Source organism: Leguminivora glycinivorella, chromosome 5, assembly GCF_023078275.1.
Source record: "Leguminivora glycinivorella isolate SPB_JAAS2020 chromosome 5, LegGlyc_1.1, whole genome shotgun sequence".
Taxonomy (NCBI): Eukaryota; Metazoa; Arthropoda; class Insecta; order Lepidoptera; family Tortricidae; genus Leguminivora; species Leguminivora glycinivorella.
Window position 1 is genome coordinate 21,897,860 of NC_062975.1, and position 24,472 is coordinate 21,922,331.

Sequence of the window (24,472 nt, forward strand, 5' to 3'; positions counted from 1 at the left end):
GACTTCGCTGTCTCGCACGTGCTACTGTCACGTGAGGCGAATCGGAATATCTAGGCGAAACCGGCTACGCCGGACGGACGGCCAGAGGGAATGTTACGGCAGTGTTCTGGCGCCAGACAACAAGTTTGCAGCCAACAGTCTGGCAACTAACCTAACTACAAAATTAAAATTTTGAAAAAACCCCCGACTGCGACACAGTAGACAGATTTTCATGAAACATTGCTAAGAACACTCCCGACTAACTCAGCTTTCAGACAAAAAACTAAATCTAAATCGGTTCATCCGTTCGGGAGCTACGATGCCACAGACAGACACACACACACACAGATAGACAAACAGACAGACAGACAGACAGACACGTCAAACTTATAACACCCCGTCGTTTTTGCGTCGGGGGTTAAAAAAGATTGGTTCTGTTCGCGATATGCTTAGAAAACGCAAGTGATACATAGCAAGCTTCGTGGCCTAAACATGGTACTCGACTGAAAAGCTTTGTATTATATCACGATTGTATAAAATACTATTATACCGTGCACGAAATAAAGCATCAGATAATTAATAGAAAAACATGGACAGAAGTTATTTTTAAATACAATTTCTATTTAATAAGTCAGGTAGAAATATATAAGTAACTGAGTTGACCGTGACGTCACTCAATTATATTTCATTACGAAGTCGTTCAAATTCGTTTTGACAGTTCTAAAAAAGAAGCTGATTTGACTAGGAGGCAAGTAGCCTATTCCGGGCAGTCCGAGTTTCCTTGTAAGACATTACACGCAGTAGTAGTAGATAATATATATGTGATGGACTGTACTCATACTGACTGTATGGTGTATAGTATGAATTTTCTGAGATGCACTTTTCGCTTTTGCCCTAATCTGTTAAACAAAGGCCTTTGTTTCTATTATTCGCCGCGGTTAGCTCCCGTTTCCACAGCACGTGCCAAAGTCTCAGTGTAGTTAAAAAGCAACTATCATGATAGAAATAAGGTTCAAATCCATAAAAAGCCCTTTCGGAGATAACACGTTTTGTCATCTTCAAAAAAAGTTACCTGCACACTGCAAACTGTTTAATAAATTTGAACCTTATTGCTATCATGATAGCTGCTTTTTAACTACACTGAAACTTTGGCACGTGCTGTGGAAACGGGACCTAACCGCGGCGAATAATAGAAACAAAGGCCTTTGTTTAACAGATTAGGGCAAAACCGAAAAGTTCATCTCAGAAAATTCATACTATACCTGCTGTGATCGTATTAAAGGGCGTGACGTCACCGACACGTGCAGGTTGCAGGCGTCACGTCACGTGAACGGAAACTTCCGGCCCTGTCGGTTCTTTAGCCTTTAGCCGTTGCAATGACGGAGTGTCGCAATTTCGTCAGTAATTCTATGAAATCAAACGTAGTTTTAAATTTAAAACGCTTCATGAGCGAAAATTCTAAAATGGAAAGGAGCCCGCCTTTCAATTTGGGAATTTTAGTTAAATGGGAGGTGTTATTAACTAGATTTATCGAAAAAAAATTGTCCATTAAGAACAACTCAGTTAAAAGATATCGCAAAAAAATCTGTAAAATCGAGGTTCCGCTCTCGACTGTTTTCTCCTTCAAAACTTAATCAATCGGAACGAAATTTAAGAATCAGAATAACAATGAATTAATCTGTGTCGGACCGTTTAGTTTTTTTGGCTAATTGTTACCAACCTTGAGTATCACACCTTTTTTTGCGCCATAATGAAAAAGGCCGTTTTTGGAAATTTTTGATTAGAGCCCATCAAAAATCTTTAAACATAAGAATATCAAAAACATCAAAACGGTCCGACACAGATAAAAATAATAATAATCTGTGTTGAAAAAATAATTGGTCTATCTTCAAAAACCAGGGAGGAAATAGTCGAGAGCGTTTGTATGGAGAATTGACCCCTCCTGTATCGTCTTAATATCACTCTACTTATTCTGTAAATTCTGTTCAAGTCAGTTATTAAAGGTTCTCAAAAATCAAGCAGGTAATCTAAACTGTGGCTTGCGTAAGAAAAGGGACGACGTCTAGAGTCGAGTTGTATTATCATTTATCTCTAATAATTTTATCCTAGCCAAGAGAACAGTTTTTCACCGGTCACCACAATAGCCTCCTGCCGCCGTATACACATTTTTGACATTTCTGTCTGATATAGGTAGTAAGGGTAATTTCGAAAGGGGAATCTTGATATGACGGAAATAATGGTGATTTTTATGTTACTTTCGAAATTAAACGACTTTCGAAATTATCCCAATGCACCTTAAGTAGCAATGCAGCTTACGTAGTAATAAGTATGAGGATAGGCTAATAAGTTCAATCTCGCACAAACTTGCGATGACGGAAAGATCCGTATATTACATAAGTAGGGTAGGGCCTTCCGTGTACAATCGATTGCCAGGCACAGTGAGAAATGCGGCATCCGCCCAAATTTTTAAAAATAGGCTAATGTCGTGGCTCGAAGAAAATAATTTTTATAATTATTAAGATTTTTTCAATTTACCGCTAATGTGACATATAAATTAGCAAATTCAATACAAATTGTAACAAATATAAATAATTAACATTTCCTGACTTATAACTGTATGTTACGAATAAAAAAAATCATTTCATTTCACCCTACTATAGTTTCATTGAGCCGGTGGTACCTGGACTAGACTCGCTCAGAATAGAAAATCGTGGTCATGTATGGAGGAGGCCTTTACCCAAAATTGGGTCCCCAAAAACGATGTATAATATAATTCTAATAATTTAGATAATTGTATTCATTTAAAGAAAAATAATATGCTTAAATTTTAATTAAGTTATTATTCACTTTCAAATTGTGCATGATACGAGAAAGTTGTAAATTTTAAGTTAAGAGAATATTGATAAATAATTTAGTTTATTTTAAATTACTTAAAAATGAATAATTTCAGAAATTTCTATTTTGCCGATCTTTAAATTGTAAATTCTTAATGTTATTATTATTTTTTTATTTTTTTGTTTTTGTTGCATGTTTTATAATGTTTTTGTGGGAATAAATGGCTTTATTATTATTATTATTATTTGTCTGTCTTTTCCATATCTCGGGACCATGGGGTCCCGGACCTTTGGGAGGCATGCGTGGGGCCGAAGCCAACAGCACAGAGGCCCTTTTAGACATTTTAATCTAAAGGCAAGGGATACACGTGACGGATTCCATCCCCGAGCGCACAATATGATACAACCGGAGATGGTTCCCGCCAGGTGCAAAGACTATTGCAGTGCAGCACTTTTGTGCTGCGATGGGAGCTAAGGACATGGGTTATTGTTTTGAAAGTTGGATGAACTGGTTAAAGGGCTATGGGAGGAGACTATCGGACACCTGCCGTGACAATTAGTCTCACAATTGTAAAAGGCAGGCGGTGACTCGCCAACTCACTGAGTGGGCCCTGCAAAACGGCCGCACGCACGGTGCGACAACAGAGCAACACTTGAGAGTGGCTAAAAGGTTGTCGAGAGGTGAGTCTGCGGTAGCTTGGTTCCTGGTGTTCCATTCAGCAGGCCGCCGGCGTTATGACATTTTACACTTCCAACCTGGAGCATAGGTCCCGCTCTTGCGAATCCACTCTGGCCGGCCGGTTAAGGCAAGCGCAGAGGCGAGGGCTAGATGGAAGTGCCCTCTGAGATAGGGGTCCGCGGTGTCGCCACTCACCGTCAGCTCGCCACAAGCTGCCCCCGCGGGCTTATTATTATTATTATTATAGTTTCATTGAGAGTTCCAAATTGAAAAACAAACAATGCCGTTTGGTCTTACAGTACCTAGATCCTCAAAATCAATCAATGTCAGCGCCATCGTCATTACAATATAATAATTGATAATGATAAATCAAATAACCAGCGTGCGTAGCCAAAATGGCATTTTTCCGACGCCAAACGAAAACGAAACGCCGCGCCAGTTAGTCCGGCTCTGTCGCGCCAATACGCACGAGCGATAGAGATAGATATCTACTAGCGTTTCGTTTCGTGAGCGTTTCGTGAGCGTTAGTGCCATTCGGCTACGCACCCTGATAACCGATTGATAATGATCGTTTGGAATTTAGTAGATTCTATTATCTTTTTATTGACCAAGGTCCAAGCCACCGCGTAGGGACCAGGGTTGCCATGCGATGGAATTTTCCCAAACAATTCAGGATTTTTGGTTCATGGTCAAAACAGATAGAAGACTAGGTCGTATGTCGGGTTTTATATTCTTTTTTTGGGTAAAGTAAGCAAACGATGGTCTCTAAGCTAGATAATTTACCTAACAACACAATGAAATAAAATTGTAAATGAGAAATTTTCTGAGCAGGGGGCCGATTTTTGAGTCTCACTGTCACTAAAATACCGGTTGAAAACAGTGACTTGCCTATTATTTTCAGTGACAATTTTCTGAATTCGAACGCGTGAGACTCAAAAATCGGCCCGCAGGAGGGCGATTTGTGAATCTCGTATATGGGATTTTGTCACTAAAATACCGGTTGAAAACGGTGACTTGCTTATTATTTTCAGTGACAATTTTCTGAATTCGAACGCGTGAGACTTAAAAATCGGCCCGCAGATTAGACTAGTTTTTTTAACATTCGAAGCCCGATTGCCCCCAAAGGCCCCAAAGTGGTTGTTTAATGTTTACTCCTCGCTTGAGACACCTATTGAGATTGTATTTATTAAGAACGATATATATTATCATCTTTAATTGAACCCAATAAAAACATGTAGGTATTCTAGGGATTTCACATTCGAGAAACGAGATGTGTTGCGTTGCTGCTGAGTTAAAAAACACAATATTCTCTTATTCACCATTTCGAAGTAAATGAACGGTAGAGATATATACAAACACGTTATTCCTGTAAACGTGACTGTATTAGTATTGAAAATATTCCTCCAGTCCGTAAACTTTAGAATCGCAAATTAAGTTGCCGGTAAATAAATGCAGAGCAGAGCAGTGCCCAAGTTCAAGGTCAAGGTGTCTTACCCCACCTTTGTTGAAGCGCTTAGTGCCATTCATTTAGGGGAGGGGGTTAACCTAGAGAGAAACAATAAAGTAAAAACACCCCAGAATCAGCAAAATAGACTCCGCAAAAGCCTGTGAAAAGCTCAGTGCTCTTACGTCATCGCATCGCACATCGCACCGCGTTGCGCGCCCCGTGCCAATGCACGTGGACGCCAACGCCAACGCTGGGTGTTTCGCAACCTGTTCGAAACTCGCAACTTACCTGATTGTAAACAAACAACGCTCGAAATAAATATAGCCTGTTATACAAACAATAAGTCTACTTCGAAGTTGTCAGGTTTTTGTAGGTTTTTAATGCTATTTTTATCCCTTTTTAGAAAACTTCTCCTATTATCTCCGTCTATTTTAGACCGTTTGATCATGTTTTGACAGGTCATTTGTACAGCAAACCTCGCCGGTAAATATGGTAGGCCCCAAAGTGGGACCTTTCCAAATGTTATTCTTATTATTTTTATAATTGTATGATTTCTTAATTTAATTTGAAAAATTAAAATTTAATTATTATTCTAAATTTTAAATTTGTATATATGAACTGTAACTTTTGACGTGTAATGTATTTGTGCATTTACGAAATAAATGAATATGAATACGAATATGAAAGCTCCAAAACATTACTTTCGTCAGTGAGATGTTCTGATATTGTAGTAGCCATGATTTTCTTTTCCAGCTTCCACTGGCTTCCAGGCACTGTAGAGTTTGTAGACTTGAATATTATCATTTTAATGTTTAATTTAAAAATTTAATTTAATTTTCAACTCGAGATCTCTAATCGTTCCCGATATAAAAATTATAAGATATAAAAGAAAATGACACGGGAAACAGAAGAAAGTGAACAGCCTCAAAACGGTTATACTTACTATGTAAGTAGATATATCTTCTTCTTCTTCTGAACGTAGGATAGACATATGACATATAGTACCCCCACATCTTCTCCACATATGGATCACGATAAGTATTATATAACAAAATCATTTTCCGTGATTCAAAAATAATCTGTGACGTTTCCGCTATCGGACGCAATTCTGAACGTTCTGAACATATCATATCAAAAATCATAACCATAGAGTTAATAAATTTGGATTTTTTTTTCATGGCCATGGAATAAATTCAGTTTTATTTTTTGGGATTTTATGGTCTGGCTATAGCCTGGCTACGAGACCTCAAGTTTTTTTATTGGCGTCATCAGATTAGATTGCCAGCGACATGTCGGTGATATGTACATTGTACAAGGAAAGATACTTAGCAAGGCAAGATAAGATTAAGTTAAAAGAAAAAGTTGCTAATCCAGTAAGTGGGAAGAATTAGTGACTGAGTATTAAGTACGTTTGGAAGAATTATAGTAAGAATTAAATTTTGATTTTATTTAGTTTGTTAAAGGCGTCTAAGGCGACTAAAAACTCAAGTTAATTCAAACCTTCTTTAATAGGGTTGCCATAACTACTATGAAATCAAATTACCCGATTTTTAGGGTACTTGCGTAATAATTTAGCTATGCTCTGGGGTATTCAGTGGAGGGATGGATATTCTGTAAAAATGCTCGTCTTGTGTATATTTTAACATTCAAACTTTCAATGTGTATTAAACAAATCAATACGGCGACCCAGATTATAATATATGTACCTTCTTTTGTAGACATTTAAATAACAAAACTTGACTAGAGCAAGTCTGATGACTCGCTCACCAAGGGTTCTGTATTTATTTTTAAGTTATTGATTAGTTTTTTTCCTTTACGTGTAATAAAAATATATACTTTTTTTTAATTTACAGACTATTCAAATATTACCGACAGACGGACTGTCGGACGAAGTGATAATAAGGGTTCCATTTTTTGAGGTAAGTATACCCTTAAAAACCAAATGGTTTGAATGAAGTGTGTTGTCCTTTCCTTCGTTGCTATTTTAATATTCATATCATATTATAATCGTTCATTGCATCTTGGTAAATACAAATTGTTTTATTGACTTTATTTTGACGTATTTGAGGTTCAAGTTCCATTGTCAGCGAAGAACATATTTTATTTAAATATGTATTTGTATAGATAGAATACGTTACGCAATCTACACATGGAACATGTTAAATTTTTATTATAGAAACATAATGTTTTATTAATAAAGTGATATATTTTTACTTTATAATGACACCAGCTGTATAATATAAAAGACATGTACGTACATTTTTATCAACACAGATACATGGATAATAAGAGACCAGCTGACAAATTAATAGATAAGGCATCAGTGGCGACTGGTGAAAATTTTTGCTAGGCAACACTGAGCAAAAAGAAACCTTTCTTTACATTAAGTACTTTAGTAGTAATCAATTTTAGGCAAGCCTGTGGGAATTGGCTTGTATGGATCAGCCGCTGCTGTAAGGCATTCATATTTATAACGAGTAAATGATTAACATATATTATATACAAACGAAATATACATACAATACCTATTTTTTTGTTTTCCTCATTTTATTTAGTTTTCTGTGATTTATTTATTAAAAAGAATTATTATACACACACCACCAATATCCCTTTTTTGTTATTTTTACCACAGTTATTATTTCTTTGAGAAGTTGTTGAGAAGAAAGAAGTAAAAAATAATTTTATTTAAACAACTAATTAGGAGTATTGGATTAGTAGGTATCGACTTGTATTTAATCATTACAATCTCATACTGGCTTTATAATATTGTGCACCAAACTAACTATCTCTGTTTTGCCCAATGGTTGACTGGTAGAGAATGCCTTAAGGCGTTAAGTCCGCCATTTGTACTTTTTATTGATAATTTGTGCAATAAAGTTTAAATAAATAAATAAATAAATCAGTGCCATATCGCGGTTATCTCATTAAAAATACGCACAAATAAAAAAAAACTACTTCTAGATCTGACTATCAGTGTAGAAAATAGAATACGTAGGAACGTAACGTAATGTAGGTAGGTTAACCTAAAACGAAACGATCGGTCAGTATGATGTTCGTATTTAATGACCAGCGTATACGTCACATATTGGTCATAATGTTTTGATTATTAATAAGAATTATGTAAATCAATATATTTTATTCTAATATACCTACCAATAACTTATATTGTCGACAATGCAAAAAGTATGGTACATAAAGGTGTTACATAAATTACATAATACTGTTTATTGTTATTTTACACGTTAATTATTAAATGATTGTTAATTTTGGGCGCAGATTGTAAAACAGTGAACCCACGGGTGTTAAAGCAAAGGCCACACACGTTTTGTGCCACATTAATTAGTAGGTTTTTGCAGAAAAAAATTAAAATTGAGGAAATAAGTTCACGAATACTGAATTTCTTGGCCAGCAAATTTAAAGGAAAATCTTATAATACAATGTTAGCAAAGAATTGCATGTTGTACTTTGTATTGATATATGTACTTATAAAGTACATATATCAATACTTACTTAGTCTTTGTATTGATAAAGTTGCTGCAGTGCAGTTCACGCATATGTGGGGTCAGGTCAATGGCTTCACTGAATGCATCAACAACATCAAAGTCACTTTTACAACGTTGTGAAACTTATCTAAGATAACCTAGGTCGTACGACAAGCATTAAATAATTTAACAAAACCCGATAAACTAAAAAAAAAATGCAACGAATATAGCGGCAGAAGTGTAGAGATAAGGCGGGCGAGTGTGTGTGTGAGCGCTGTTGTGTGCGTGCGGTCACGTTTCGCGCGGCGTGCGCGGCCGAGCGCGTGCAAGGCCGCCCCCCGCGCCGGGTCTCGTGTTAAGTTAACGTCCGTTCACACTTCGCGATCTATTTTAGGGTCGGAAAATCTGATGAAAGTGACTTTGAAAAATTGTTGGAAGTTTGTTGTTATGCTGTTGTTGTCACGTGAAAAACCGAGTGATGGTTTTCAATTGGCCGATTGTGTAATCTTTGTATAGATTTGCTATTAATGCTTTATTTACATTTATTTGTTTTGCCGACCGGTTTAGCGTACTTAGTAGCTAGGTGGTGACTAGTGACAGGCCTGCAAAACCGATGGTTCTGGGAGGGAATGGATTTTATTTATCACAGGCAGATGTACAATTTAAATATAGATAGAAACGGCAAAAAGAAAGTTACACAGAAAGTTATATATAGCAGGTAATAGCGCACTATTTAATTAGAGGAAACAGAAAATGGCACAATATAATAAGCTTACCAAATAGTATAGTTTGTGTACCTGCAATTCAAGTACCTATTTTTAAATAAATATATTCTACCCATCTACATATAGTTTATTTATATCGTCGCGCGTTTATTTAGATGACCGTAATTTTTTTTAAATTTTAAATAGTTGCATAAACAAGTAATATAATTTACCTATATACGTATAAACTTGTTTTAATTTATAATATGTATAAATACATACACAACTCAGATATAAGACTAGTCACATCAGGCACCACACATATTAATAGTGCACAGTCACCTCAGACCAAATTAAGATATTTTAATAACTATTTCCGCTCACTAGCTTGGAAACACGTGTTTTGTCCTTTAATACCAGCGGGTAAAAACGCATTTATCTACTAGTGGGTAAAGTAATTTGACCTTGAAAAAAGTCAAACTAACTCCTTTAAAATTGATAAAAGTAGGTGAATCTAGTAATAAAGATGATTTACCACCTGTGGAACTACTGGAAGCAGTGATAAACGCGTCTTTTGCGTTGTACCTAGTTTCCTCGCTATAGTGAGGGGAAAAGTTTTGTGTTACACTCGGGTGCAAATGTATTTTACTTCTCGTGTGTTAAAAAACTCGCAAGTTCAGGATTCTATTCTCGAACTCGCTTCGCTCGTGGTTCAACTATAGAATCCTTTCACTTGCTCGTTTTTCAAACGCGAGTGTGAAAATCACTACAATACACTATATAAAAATTATAAAAAAACGACATCCCCCGCCTCGTCTGTCTGCATAATGGCTGGGTGCGGGAAAAGCTTTAGTTTTTTTTGTTAATATTTAGTGAGATAGTTATTAGTTATTTTTGTTTATTTAGATGGTTTTGTATAACACATTTTTTCTGATGGTTTTTATTAAGAGGGCATTCAACGAAAACGTCGTAATAATGTAAAATTGATAGTTTTAGTCGGCAAAATGCTACACTTTCCGTCATCTAAAAGACTTATTAAGTTCAGGATTCGATTAGGACATCTTCTTAACTTACATGATGTGAGACTGGATTTTTAAAAACTAACTCACTTAATTAATTATGATTTTTTTTCTGGTGCATGTTTAGGAAAACCCGCGAAAAGTGCTGACTTAGTCCGTCTAATTTGTAAAATTTGGATAGTTTTGAATGCTTCAAGTGGTAAATTTGTATTATATATATCCTGTACTACAATCATCTGAGACTACTTCTTTGTTATAAGGCTTTAGAATAGAGTAAATGAGGATATGATGAATCCAATTTGTTTCAGAAATCACCTCAGAATAAGTGTCAATTTCTTCGAAAACTTACGTGTTTTTGAAATAGTTTTAATATAAAAATAATCTGCAACGCTTACTCAAACAGATTTTATGCAAAAGTATTCTATTAATTGCAATTTAATATTTTTGACGATTTTTTAAAAATGCCTCCTTATTACCGGTTACGCGCGCTTGCGATGTCAGTACCGCGGCAGAGCTTGTAGAGGCAGGACGTATGTTAGTCCGCTCCGCACGCGGCTCGACGATCGCGAAGTTATTTTGTCATTGTGTGCGGCACCCGCCGTGTCCAAAACCGCACTTGTGTGCGTGTTTGGCTGTACTGTTGCATGTATACTGCGACCGAAAACTTTGATCCTTGGGTTGACGACTTTGGTAACTAACTAATTAACTTGACTAATATTTTTAGTAAGTATTATTTATTATTGAATATCATTTGAGGTTACTGACTCGTCTCAACAAAATCTTTGACAATAGATGGTACTCAGGATCTGATGATGAAGTCAGATGGTAGTCATGAGTTCTCATCAACCAGGTCTTGAAACCATTTCGTGTTTGGGCTCGTTTGATTCGCCTCAACAAGATCTTTGACAAGAGGTGATGGTACCCAGGATCTGATGATGAAGTCAGATGGTAGTCATGAGTTCTCATCAACCAGGTCTTGAAACCATTTCGTGTTTGGGCTCGTTTGATTCGCCTCAACAAGATCTTTGACAAGAGGTGATGGTACCCAGGATCTGATGATGAAGCCGGAAGGTAGTCATGAGTTCTCATCAACCAGGTCTTGAAACCATTTCGTGTTTGGGCTCGTTTGATTTGCCTCAACAAGATCTTTGACAAGAGGTGATGGTACCCAGGATCTGATGATGAAGCCGGAAGGTAGTCATGAGTTCTCATCAACCAGGTCTTGAAACCATTTCGTGTTTGGGCTCGTTTGGTTCGTCTCAACAAGATCTTTGACAAGAGATGGTACCCAGGATCTGATGATGAAGCTGGAAGGTAGTCAAGAGAATTCATCAACCAGGTCTTGAAACCACTCCGTGTTTGGGCTCGTTTGGTTCGTCTCAACAAGATCTTTGACAAGAGATGGTACCCAGGATCTGATGGTGAAGCCGGAAGGTAGTCAAGAGTATTCAACAACCAGGTCTTGAAACTCTTCTGTGTTTGGGCTCGTTTGATTCGTCTCAACAAGATCTTTGACAAGAGATGGTACCCAGGATCTGATGATGAAGCTGGAAGGTAGTCAAGAGTATTCCACGACCAGGTCTTGAAACCACTTCGTGTTTGGGTTCGTTTGATTCGTCTCAACAAGATCTTTGCCAAGAGATGGTAATCACTCTTTTATACTCTGGCGCATCCACTGTCTCAGTGTGTCAACAGTCAACTAAAGCAGGTAGGCGTAGCGTAGAGTTGTATTTCCTTACAAAAAACCAATACATAGATGTGGACCTTCCTGTGCTCCATGCAATTAAAACAACATAATATTTAAAAACCGGCCGAGAGCATGTCGGGTCACGCTCAGTGCCTACACTGAGCGTGGCCCGACACGCTCTCGGCCGGTTTTTAAAGCCGCGTTGGTAAATAGCCGCTCGGCTCTTCCGTAGTTTTCCATATTTTTCAAAAACTACAGAACCTATCAAGTTCAAAACAGTTTTCCTAGAAAGTTTATAAAGTTCTACTTTTGTGATTTTTAACACTTTTTTTTTCTTTAGGAGCGATTATTCCCGAAAATATTAATATTATCAAAAAACGATTTCAGTAATTCATTTTTAAATACCTATCCAACAATAAATCATACGTTAGGGTTGAAATGAAAAAAAAATCACTCCCTACTTTAGGTACGTGTAGGGGGGTACCCTAATAAAACATTTTTTCCACTTTTTATTTTTGCACTTTGTCGGCGTGACTGATATACATATTGGTACCAAATTTCAGCTCTCTAGTTCTAACGGTCACTGAGATTATCCGCGGACGGACGGACGGACGGAGGGACAGACAGACAGACATGGCGAAACTATAAGGGTTCCTAGTTGACTACGAAACCCTAAAAACACATTTTAAATATTAAACTTATATTGACCGGGATATAGACCGTGAATATAAGTCTAATGAAAATAACCGTGAATCATTCAAAAGTCAAAACTCTTACATTTTAAATATAAAAAAAAAACTACTTAAAATTAAAGAAAACCGATGATCTAGTTCCATTATATACAGAGTGGGGCCTGTAACAAAGGCGAAGAATTGAACTGTAGGCTATTCTCCTTATACTGATCAACATTTATTCAGTGACTTTTAAAAATTATGAAGTCTTTAAATTTTTAATTTTTCATACAAAATAAATATTAGCTTCAATGTACGCCATTATTGTTGTCATTGACGTTGTCTGTCACACTTTAGACTTAACAGAATTCGCAATACATTACCTCTTAGAAAAAACTTTCAAGGGTGATAAAAATCAAAATAAAAGTTATTTTTAAAAGTCGCCGAACAAATGTTGATCAGTATAAGTGCGTTTTCACATTATCCGATCCGATATCGGATGTCGGACCGATATCCCATACATTACAGGCGCCATCTTGGATTTTTTCTATTGAAATGCTTCCGACATCCGATATCGGATCGGATAGTGTGAAAACGGCTTAAGGAGAATAGCCTAGAGTTCAATTCTTCGCCTTTGTTACAGGCCCCACTCTGTATATGTACCTAGAAAACATCATCATCTTCCTTGCGTTATCCCGGCATTTGCCACGGCTCATGGGAGCCTGCGGTCCACTTTGACAACTAATCCCAAGATTTGGCGTAGGCACTAGTTTTTACGAAAGCGACTGCCATCTGACCTTTCAACCCAAAGGGTAAACTAGACCTTATTGGAATAAGTCCGGTTTCCTCACGATGTTTTCCTTCACCGAAAAGAACCTAGAAAACATATCATATACAAAATAAAATAAAACTAAGAAAACGGATTATATTCATTATACGCGATATAATCTGATTCCATAAATTTATTTCATGAGTAACTATCGCGGTGACAGAAGACAATATTATATACACAATTTATTATATTATAAAAGTTTTTTAATTTATTTCTTCCAAGGCTACACACGTTTTAATAAAAAAAAACCGTGATAAGTTTAATAATTAAACTAAAAGGTCAAGTATTTATGCACGAAATCATGTATGCAAATATGTAATATATATGGTGGTGTTTTTACGCAAGTATCAATAATGGTTAGTCCGCAACGCCACTGACGGCGAGGCGGTACCGACCATGAATGCTATCCCTTTCGCTCTAGCCGCACGTAAGGTTTGTTCGAAGAGGATCGCACGCTATGTCTGTACCGCAGGCTACAATCGTTATGCTTCTGGTTATAGTGTGCGTCTGCACACAGGCGCACGCCAGCGCCGCCGGCGTCGAAATGCGAGCAAGCAGATTTTTTGAAAGCGCTCTTAATATACAGGATGTTTGGTAACCGGATGCAAAGCCAAAAGTAGGAGATAGTCTAGGTCATGTAGAACATTTTTAGCCATACTTGTCTTAGACAAATGTTATTTTTAATTTTTTTTTTATCGTACTTTGAAATCACTTAAATCATTTACATTTTCATGTAACTAAAATTTTAAATCGCTGTCAACTTGTTTTCTTTAGACAAAGATGTTTGAAATCACTTTTCTAGTGTTTGATAGACATTGCACAATACGAAATAAAACAAAAAAAAATCTACCTGCAGTAAAAAAAGTACTAATTATCGATTTAGTCTGAAGTTTTGCAGTTTTCTCCGACAAATCTTAAAATTTAAATTAAAAAAAAACTAATAACATTTGTCTAAGACAAGTATGGCTAAAAATGTTCTACATGGCCTAGACTATCTCCTACTTTCGGCTTTGCATCCGGTTTCCAAACACCCTGTATTTTAAGACTATCACTTTTAATTTGCATCGATTACATATCCTTTTTTTAAGACTTTTTTAAACAAGCTAGTAATATACCATTTCTAAAGGTAAGTAATCTAATATTCTAGAAGGCAGATGTGAACGTGTCCTTGCGAAATCTGCGCAGTAGGTAGGTACTTACTATTTTCGATCACGCCCGCTTTCGCTATTGACTTCCGATACCCAATGATAATTATAGCTGCTATATTTATTTTTAGCTGAACTAATTTGTATTGCAACAAATGATATTACATAATTGTTTCAAATAATTAATCAATCAACGATAGGTACTCCTAATTTTAGTGCTTACAAACCATAATAATAATATATAAACGAGAAGAATCCAAGGAGTAAATAAAATAATGTGTTAAAATTCAAAATTATAAAGGGCGAATTCCCAACGACATGCATTTGTAAATATAAAATTTAATTGTTTACAATGAAAACTCAATAACCAACTCATCATTCCGTTAAGTATTACTTAATAGTGCAAAGGTATTTCTTTATAGTGCCCAGGTATTTTTTTATTACTAGTAAGACATAGTTAGATATTAAAATATCCTTTAAATATTTATACTTGTCAGAATACCGTCTATAGCCCACTTACTCCAATAAAAACCTGACTTAAGACACAGGACACCGACAACAGTTCAGGAAAGTGATGAGTCGCGCCTCGTGGGCCTCGTGCAGCGAAAGCCAACGCTGACATTTTCGCAGTTTTGTAATCGTTTACAACATGTGCAGGTGTACTGTTATGCATTGTGTTCTACGAAACAACTTTCTTTGAGGATAGTTATTGGATTAACTGGAATAAAATTATAAGACCGTTAGAATTTTACGAGAATTTTACGGTTTGACGACCGGTCTGGCGCAGTCAGTATTGAACCTGCCTGCTGCGCCGTGGTCCCGTGGTTCGAATCCCGGTAAGGGCATTTATTTGTGTGATGAGCACAGATATTTGTTCCTGAGTCATGGATGTTTTCTATTTATTTAAGTATTTATATATTATATATATCGTTGTCTGAGTACCCATAACACAAGCCTTCTTGAGCTTACCGTGGGCCTCAATCAATCTGTGTAAGAATGTCCTATAATATTTATTTTATTTTATTTATTTATTTAATTATTTATTTATTTATTTTAGAACTTAATATTTTTTATCCTAAAACTAATCGAAGATTAGCGCTGGATGCCGCCAACAATAGCCTGAGATTAGACCATTTCGTGGTCACATTCTGCTTTTGTGTCTTTTTGCTTGTATATTTGTGTGTGTGTGTGTGTGTGTGTGTGTGTGTTTGCGAATACTTTATTTCTATTCTATTCTAAAACTGAATTGCTGTTACAGCCGACTTGTTACCAGATGTAACAACATTATGTTTTTGCTGTAATGCTGTTATGCAAACATTTATTTCAGTGTAGGTGATATTTTTGTACAAATTGGCAAGGTTACACGTGGCGAGAAAAAGAAGCAGTTCAGGAAATTTTACTTTAGAAAGTGCACTTTTTGTTGTGCTCGTGCACTTTGCATTAGGCCGTTAATTTTTTGGACCTATCTTATGTGTATTATATGTCCACTCTCATCAAGCTAACGTATGATGAGTTGATGACGGTCTCCACGTCGTCACACGTTTCACGTCATCTTGAATAGTACAATAATCAATTATCATATTTATACAGACATTGATATCATATGCCATTTATTGGTCGCCACTCGCCAGATATATCCGAACAACACGTGTACAAATTGCTCCACAAATCCTTTATTTTGTACGAGATAAAATGCATATTCAGATATTTTTGGTACCTTGGTAGCAAATATACCAGTAGCCTTTCCATCTCATTAGTCTACGACCATTAGATTATTATCTTCTCAGGCCACTAAGGCGTACACGTCACATGATTCATAGTACACTATTCACACTGCACCAGATGTACTTGCATCAATAGCATTGAACTCAGCTCGTGACGCGCGTGCTATCGAAGGTTAGCACAGATTATTGCTAAATCCTCTACTAAGTATACGTAGACACTTTGAAAGGGCTGAATTATAAAATAATTTCACATGGTGTAGGGACAGGTTTTGCTTTTGATGCAGGACAAGTACCTCATTAATCACAATACTTTTTCACTGAACCAGTGAAAAAGAGAATAAGTTTAAAAACAAGCATCTTGTGGTTTTCTCTAAAGTTTCCAATATCTCATGAGATTTTAGATCGAGATAGAGCATTAGATCGATTGAACTCGTAGCTCTGTTTTGCTGTCAGTAATGTAAAATCGCTTTTACGAATTGCATATCACGGGACATTGAACGGGTATTAAACTGATTCTTTAGAGTTAAATCCAAGCTTAAACTAGAAATAATTCAAGATTAGTTAGCATTTTAAATGGTATTTGAAACACTAGCGCGTCACGCAGCGATAATGCGCTCGTTAATGATAAAAGTGAATTGCAAACACAATGTAACAGTGCTCAAGACTCGTGCGCTATTTCAGGCTCACGTGTCGGTGTCACACAACAGCACATGTTATATGTAGGTAGTCAAGTCATCACATCCTAATAATAGCTGTCGCTATATTCGTTGCGTTTTGATGATGAAAGTTTGTGTTGATGAATGTTTGGGACCAGAAAAAACACTACTTATTTATTTGTATCTATTACTGTATAGATAGATAGATAGATAGAAAGCCACTTTATTTCCTTAACAACTACTTACACTATGATACAAGTAACATTTATTTCATATTTTTTACTTCAGTTTTAAAGGTAACTATTGTTTTATACATAATAATAATATATTTGTTTGTTAGTTTAAACTTAATTTTTATGTTAATATATATATATATATATATATATATATATATATATTTTTGTTGTTGTTAGGAACCCCATTTTATTGGGTAAAGGCCTCCTCCAATTTGTTCCATTCGTCCCTGTCTTTTGCCTTGTTCATCCATGTTGGGCCGGCGGTAGCTGCAATGTCGTCACTCCATCGTTTTCTTGGTCGTCCTGCCTTTCTTTTTACGTCAGGGCCTTTCCATAGAGTCACTTCCTTCGTCCATCTTTTATCTGTGTACCTTGCTACGTGGCCGGCCCATTTCCATTTTATTTTTAGTGCATATTTTAGTGCATCCGTGATTTTTGTTTTGTTTCTTATGCGTTCACTTCTCACTTTTTGTATTTTCTTTAGTTTTAGCATGCTCCTTTCCATCGCTCGTTGGGTAGTGGTTAATCTGGCTTTTGTTTTTACCGAATGACTACAGGTTTGGCATCCATATGTTAACGCCGGCAAAATATTGGTATCCATCACTATTTTTTTCATGTGCAGTGGGTAATCTTCTTTAAGTATTTCATTTAGCGACCAGTATTTTCTCCAGCTTAAAGCTATCCGTCGTTCTATTTCATCTTGTGAATCTTCGTTGCTAAAGGAAACTTCTTTTCCGAGGTATATGTAGCGTTCCACGTATAGTCCCAGGTTAATTGGTTCTTTAAAGCTATTTGTCATTATTTTTGTTTTGCTCTCGTTCATATTCAATCCAATTTTCTCGCTTTCATTGAGTTTATCATTTTCTCTAGCTTTCTGCTTGTAGAGGCGAGTAGGACGATGTCATCAGCAAATCTGAGGTGACTAAGGTATCTGCCATTTATTACTGTATATATAAATACGAAGTAAAGAGCTGAACTTGATAGCCATGTAAAGAATATCACGGTGACACGGATTTTAATTGGGCAATTAGGGAGTAACTGGAAACAAGAAAGCAGATGATATAACTGAAGGGACATAGAGATGGCAAACCTATTTGGGACTCAGATATGCCAATGATAGCTGATAACGCCAAGGGAGTCAATAGAGAACTCAAAAGTAATGGAGTCAGAGAGAGAGAGAGAGAGAGAGAGAGAGAGAGAGAGAGAGAGAGAGAGAGAAAGAGAATGAAAAGAAGAAATTGAAACTGGATGCAGACAATATTTCAGATTATATATGACGATACGTGGTATAAAACTTAGAAGAGAGCAAACTATCCGATGTCTAGAATCGTTCTTTGGTTCTACAGGATCCCTTAATCAATTTTGTGATTTAGAAAGTCTTAGTTTAGTTTTAGGGAGTAACTCTTTCATAGGCTATTTCATCGACTAATAGTCTAGAGCCAATTTGGCCACAAGTCGTCTCCTTCACGATTTTCGTCGACATCTCTTCTAAATACCTAAAACAGGTATGTATATGTTCCTCGTTCTCTCCAGATTACGAATTGACCTGTTTTAGTTTAAGGAGGGGGGGACGGGTCGAGAAAAAGGGGGGGAAAGATGGCGACCGACCATCATAGATATTTATTCACATCTCGAATCCTATGGCACCAATCTGTTCGTGCGAGGTGTCATTTGAAAGCTTATTAAACCTACTTTAATTGTTTTCAAATAACTATGCTCACAAAAGTAACCGTTTAGGAAATATTTGAAAATATGTGTTTTTTTATCGCACATGAATTGCACAAGTACTAGTAAAAAATGCGTCTAACTCAATAAACAATAACTTTACCGCAATTGATGTTATTATAAAATTTTCGCGTCCATTCATGTTATTTCTAAAAATATAAGTTTCATTGGTATATGATAATATATAACCATGTAATTAAGAATTTTGTTTGGCAGGGGTTATCCTCCAGGTCGCATAAACGGGCGCTGACCGTAGTAAAGTATTCAATATTTTTGAGGTCTTATTTTACGGATCCATATAGGAGAGGTATCATTTGAAAGATAATTAAACCTACTATAATTGTTTACACATAACTATAATATTAAACGTAGCTGTTTACATAATATTTGAAAATATGTGTTTTTTATCGAGCATGAATCGCACAAGTACTGGTAAAAAATGCTTCTAAGTCAATAAACAATAACGTTACCGCAATTGATGTAATTATAAAATTTACGCGACTATTCATGAGCTTTCTAAAAATATAAGTTTTATTGGTAAGTGATAATATAACCATTAAATTACGAATTTTGTTTCGTAGTGGTCACTCCGCCGGTCGCATAAAAATGAGCGCTGACCGTAGTAAAGTATTCAATATTTTTAAGTTCTTATTTTACGGATCCATATGTAAGAGGTATCATTTGAAAGCAAATTAAACCTGCTATAATTATTTTTGAATAACTATAGTTATAAAGGTAGCTGTTTACAAAATATTTGAAAACATGTGTTTTTTTTTCGAGCACGAGTTGCACATATACAGATAAAAAATGCTTCTAACTTAATAAACCATAACTTTACCGCAATTAATGTTATTATAAAATTTACGCGAAATTTCATGCGCTTTCTAAAAATATAAGTTTTATTGGTGTATGATAATATATGACCAAGTAATTACGAATTTGGTTTAGCAGGGGTCACTGCGCCCTGTCACGATATTGGGTGCTGACTGACCGTCGCCAAATTTTCTACGTTACTCAGATCCTATTTTACTGATAAATTTGTGAGAGGTATCATTTGAAAGCATATTATGCGTACTATCTTTATTTCTAATATTTCAAGTCGAAACTGTAGAAGTTTACAAAATATTTGATTAGTAATATGTGTATTTTACTGTGCATGAATAGCATTGGCATTGATAAGACACGCTTCTAGCTCAATAAATTATAGTTTTCCGCAATTGAAATAATAACAAAATAAACGGAAAATGTATGACTTACACAAAACATAAGTTTGGTTTGTATTGCATAAACAATTAATTTGAATTTGTTCAGCTCACCTACTGCGCACCATCATATAAATGGATGTCCACCGTCGTTGCCTTTTTCAGATTTTATTTCACTAATCGTATATTCATAATAAATATAATCTATCACGTATCGAATTTACTTATATACTTAATTGATCAGTAAAATAAAATCTGTAAAATGATGAAAAAATTAAGGCAACGGCGGTGGACATCCGTTTATATGACGATTGACCGTGCGCAGTGGGTATGGTGGACAAATTAACATTAATTGTTTAGGCAAAACTAACAAAACTCATTTTTTGTAAAGGCCATATATTTTGCGGTTCATTTCGTTATTATATCAATTGCGGAAAAATATAATTTATTGAGCTAGAAGCATGTTTCACTCGTATCAGTGCGAATGCTATTCATATACAGTAAAAATACACATATTGTCAAATATTTTGTTAACTTCTACAATTACGACTAAAATTATTAAAAAGCAACGATAGTACGCATAATATGCTTTCAAATGATACCTCTCACAAATTGATCGCTAAAATAGGATCTGAGAAATACGTAAAATTAGGCGACGGTTAGCACTTATTTACGTCACGGGGGTGCAGTGACACCTGCTAAACCAAATTCGTAATTACTTGGTTGTATAATATCATACATCAATAAAACTTATATTTTTAGAAAGTATATGAAATGTCCTGTAAATCTTATCATAACATTATTTGCGGTAAAGTTATTGTTTATTGGTCATGCACCAAGATACAATCTTAAAAATTATGAACACGGCAACGAAAATGGTCATCCATGTATAATTGTATATGACGGTGCGCAGTGAGTATGATGGATAAATTAACATTAATTGTTTATGCAATACTGACAAAACTTATTATTTGAAAAGGTCATACATTTCGCCGTTTATTTTGTTATTATATCAATTGCGGAAAAAATATAATTCATTGAGCTAGAAGCATGTTTTACTCACATCGGTTCCAATGCATATTTTCAAATATTTTGTTATTTACTACAGTTACAACTAAAATTATTGAGAACTAATAATAGTACACATAATATGCTTTCAAAAGATTCCTGTTAAATAAAATAGGATCTGAAAAATATAGAAAATTTGGCGACGGTCAGCATCCATACGTGGCCGGGCGCTGTGGCCCCTACTTAACCATATTTGTAATTACTTGGTTATATAATATCATACACCAATAAAACTTATGTTATTAGAAAGCGCACGAAATTCCGCGTAAATCTTATACTAACATCAATTCCGGAAAAGTTGTTGTTTATTGATTAAGAAGCATTTTTTACCAGTAGGTACTTGTGCGACTCATGGTCTATAAAACACATATTTTCAAATATTTTCTAAACAGCTACCTTTATGATTATAGTTATTTATAAAAAAATATAGTAGGTTTAATTAGCTTTAAAACGATACCTCTCGCATATGGATCCGTAAAATAGGACCTCAAAAATATTGAATACTTTACTACGGTCAGCGCCCATTTCTGCGACCGGGCAGAGTGACTCCTGCTAAACCAAATTCGTAATTACACGGTTATATATTATCATATACCAATGAAACTTATATTTTTAAAAAGAGCATGAATAGACGCGAAAATTTTATAATAACATCAATTGCGGTAAAGTTATTGTTTATTGAGTTAGACGCATTTTTTCTAGTACTTGTGCAATTCATGCGCGATAAAAAAACACATATTTTCAAATATTTCGTAAACGGTTACTTTTATGAGTATAGTTATTTAAAAACAATTAAAGTAGGTTTAATAAGCTTTCAAACGACACCTTGCACGAACAGATTGGTGCCATAGGACTCGAGATGTGAATAAATATCTATGATGGTCGGCCGCCATCTTTCTCCCCCTTTTTCTCAACCCGTCCCCCCTCCTTAAACTAAAACAGGTCAATTCGTAATCTGGAGATAACGAGGAACACATCCATACCCGTTTTAGGTATTAAGAAGAGATGTCGACGACTTTTTGTAAAAGAGGTCGTTTGGTCCCTGACTATAATACACGAGTAAATTGATGTAGTATTTGACGTATATTTTGTTTGCAGGTGTTAATAAACATACAATTGGGAATTCGGAGTAGAGCTCATCAGATCTAATCCTTATAGGTTTTGTAAGCAATTAAATATTTGACACTCCCCCAAATCACAAGAAATTCAAATAATAATGACATTTCCTAGTTTTTAATTTCTAAACATTTGCCTAGTTCTTGTTTCCTAGTTTCTTCAAATTCTCACAAACCTCGAATAATACCTAATTATGTAATATTCTTATTACTTTGTTTACAATTTCAGGCTATCACAAGTGGCAGAGAGTTACACTTTCTCTAATGATCCGTTCACGTGATCCGCTTATCGGAAAATGGAAACGTGATGCTTCGGAAGACTTACTTGGTAATCCGTTCCTTTAAATGTGTAATTAGTACCTCTTATTTTACTTCCTCGTTCGGTTGTAGGTACCTACATTTGTATTTCTTTTGAATTACTTCAGTAATTCTGTTTTTTTTTTATTGATAACCATTGATTGAGGTATTGTATTGTTGCTTTTCTTTTCAACAACACATGCGTTTGTGCTTTCCTAAATCATGTTTTTGTTCTCATAAAACATCTGATTGTCTTCAAGTTCATGTGTTTGTTATATAATCTTCAAAGTGTAAATAATGACCTTTCTTTATTTACACGTCATGTACCTATACATATTTTAAACTAAACAAAGTTTTGTATATTAATGAACAGCAGGTACAGGAGCAGGTGGTATTGGTATGGTAAGTGGAAATTTCCAGCTTGAACACGTCTATAAACTTTAATATCACGATACACCTTGCCGTAGACATGGAACTTATGATAAAACTTTCGGTTTAATGCCATGTTATGGTTGCTTTAATAGCATAGATTTACTTTGGATTTTCCCTTGACTCACGTTTACACTTTATTTCCCTAAAACATAGTGATATCGAAAAAAATATATGGATTACGAGTACCTGCGTCTGCTGACCCAAAAAACAGAGACCCTGCAGGGTTAGCACATGATTGCCGCGAGAGTATGTCGCCGCGAGATAGACTACCCGTCCTTATGTCATTAATGCAGTTAGAAGAAGACGTGTCATCTATCTCGCGGCGACATACTCTCGCGGCCGTCATGTGCTAGGCCTACTGATGTAGATAGTTAGATGCCTATCTCATACACCAAGACTTGATGATGATGATGAATATTAATGATGGTGCATCTAACGAGATATCTATTCCGGAAAGATGAACCCGGTTAAGATATACATATTCACGGTGATATATGGTAGATTAGGTTATATACCTATTATGGTCAAAAACTTAAAATTTGGAAATAATTTGCAGCTGTCTGCGGTTGATGTGTCAACTCTGTCGTGTCGTGTTTATTTATGCGTTATCTCATGGGGTGGTCTGTGGCGGTATCCCCATATGATGAGTCCCATAAATAATATTATCCTAAATCAAGGTCATCAATCAATTAGATTTTATAAAAATGGTATTCCTGTTAGTATCCTTAATTCTTCCGTAAGTCCGGTGACCTGGAAATTGCAGAAAATGCGTTCTGATAAGATATTACTATACCTTTCGTATTTGACGGCATGCCCGTTCTCCTCCCAATAATGCCTTGTTTCCATATTTACTTCGTAACAGAAAAGATCACAATGTCAACACGGGCACAATCATGTAAATCCTGAATTTATAACACACACTTCACAAAATTGTTTAAGTGAGGTCCTCGCAATCCATTTTCGGTAACCAAACGCCGTAGTAGAGTAAGGTTTTTCCGTTAATCTGCATGTATAATGTACGAAACGTACGAGTGGCACGAGCGAGCGGTCCAGCAGAACGTTTGAACAAGACTGACTGAATGCCGGCCGGTTTAGTCACATGACTGGCGGCATCAAAATATGGCACGGCACGGGCAACGGAATGTGCGGTGCGGCGCCCGCGGCAGGCCACGCTTGTCTGCACGTGACTGGGGCCTCGCCGCCCGCGCTCCGCCCCCTGAGAGCCCGGCGGCTCATTGTTAGGACCACGTTACGTGCCTGGAGCTGGAACGTAACGCGTGAGCGTGGCCTGCACGAAGGTGATAAGGCATAGTTACTGGGCTAATTATAGGTCGTAAAGGTGTCTTATTAGATTAGCTTTCAATAGTTGACATAAAGGGAACTCCTAATTAAGAAATACATAATTTCCATATTACTTAGAGCGGGAAAGCTCTAAACTTCTTTAATTTTGTTTTCTTCCTTTTTGTGACCTAGTATTTTGGAAAAGAAAAACACCTTCCTTTTTTCTTCCTTTCTTTCGTAGCACATCCTTCTTGTTT

General features: G+C 36.0%; 1 protein-coding gene across 5 annotated transcripts in view; it reads right to left on the bottom strand.

Annotated features, from left to right (window-relative positions):
- Positions 1-24,169, bottom strand: part of LOC125226126 (transcription factor cwo) — a 58,879-nt gene extending 34,710 nt beyond the window's left edge. For 2 of the 5 annotated variants that reach the window (XM_048130003.1, XM_048130002.1), the window contains exon 1: positions 23,728-24,165. In XM_048130003.1, coding sequence (XP_047985960.1) covers positions 23,728-23,780 — 53 coding nt within the window. In that variant the 5' untranslated portion in view covers positions 23,781-24,165. Of the gene's footprint in view, positions 1-23,727 lie in introns of all 5 variants that reach the window. The other 3 variants (XM_048130005.1, XM_048130004.1, XM_048130006.1) reach the window with 2 other exon arrangements.
- Between the last annotated feature and the right edge of the window lie 303 nt (positions 24,170-24,472).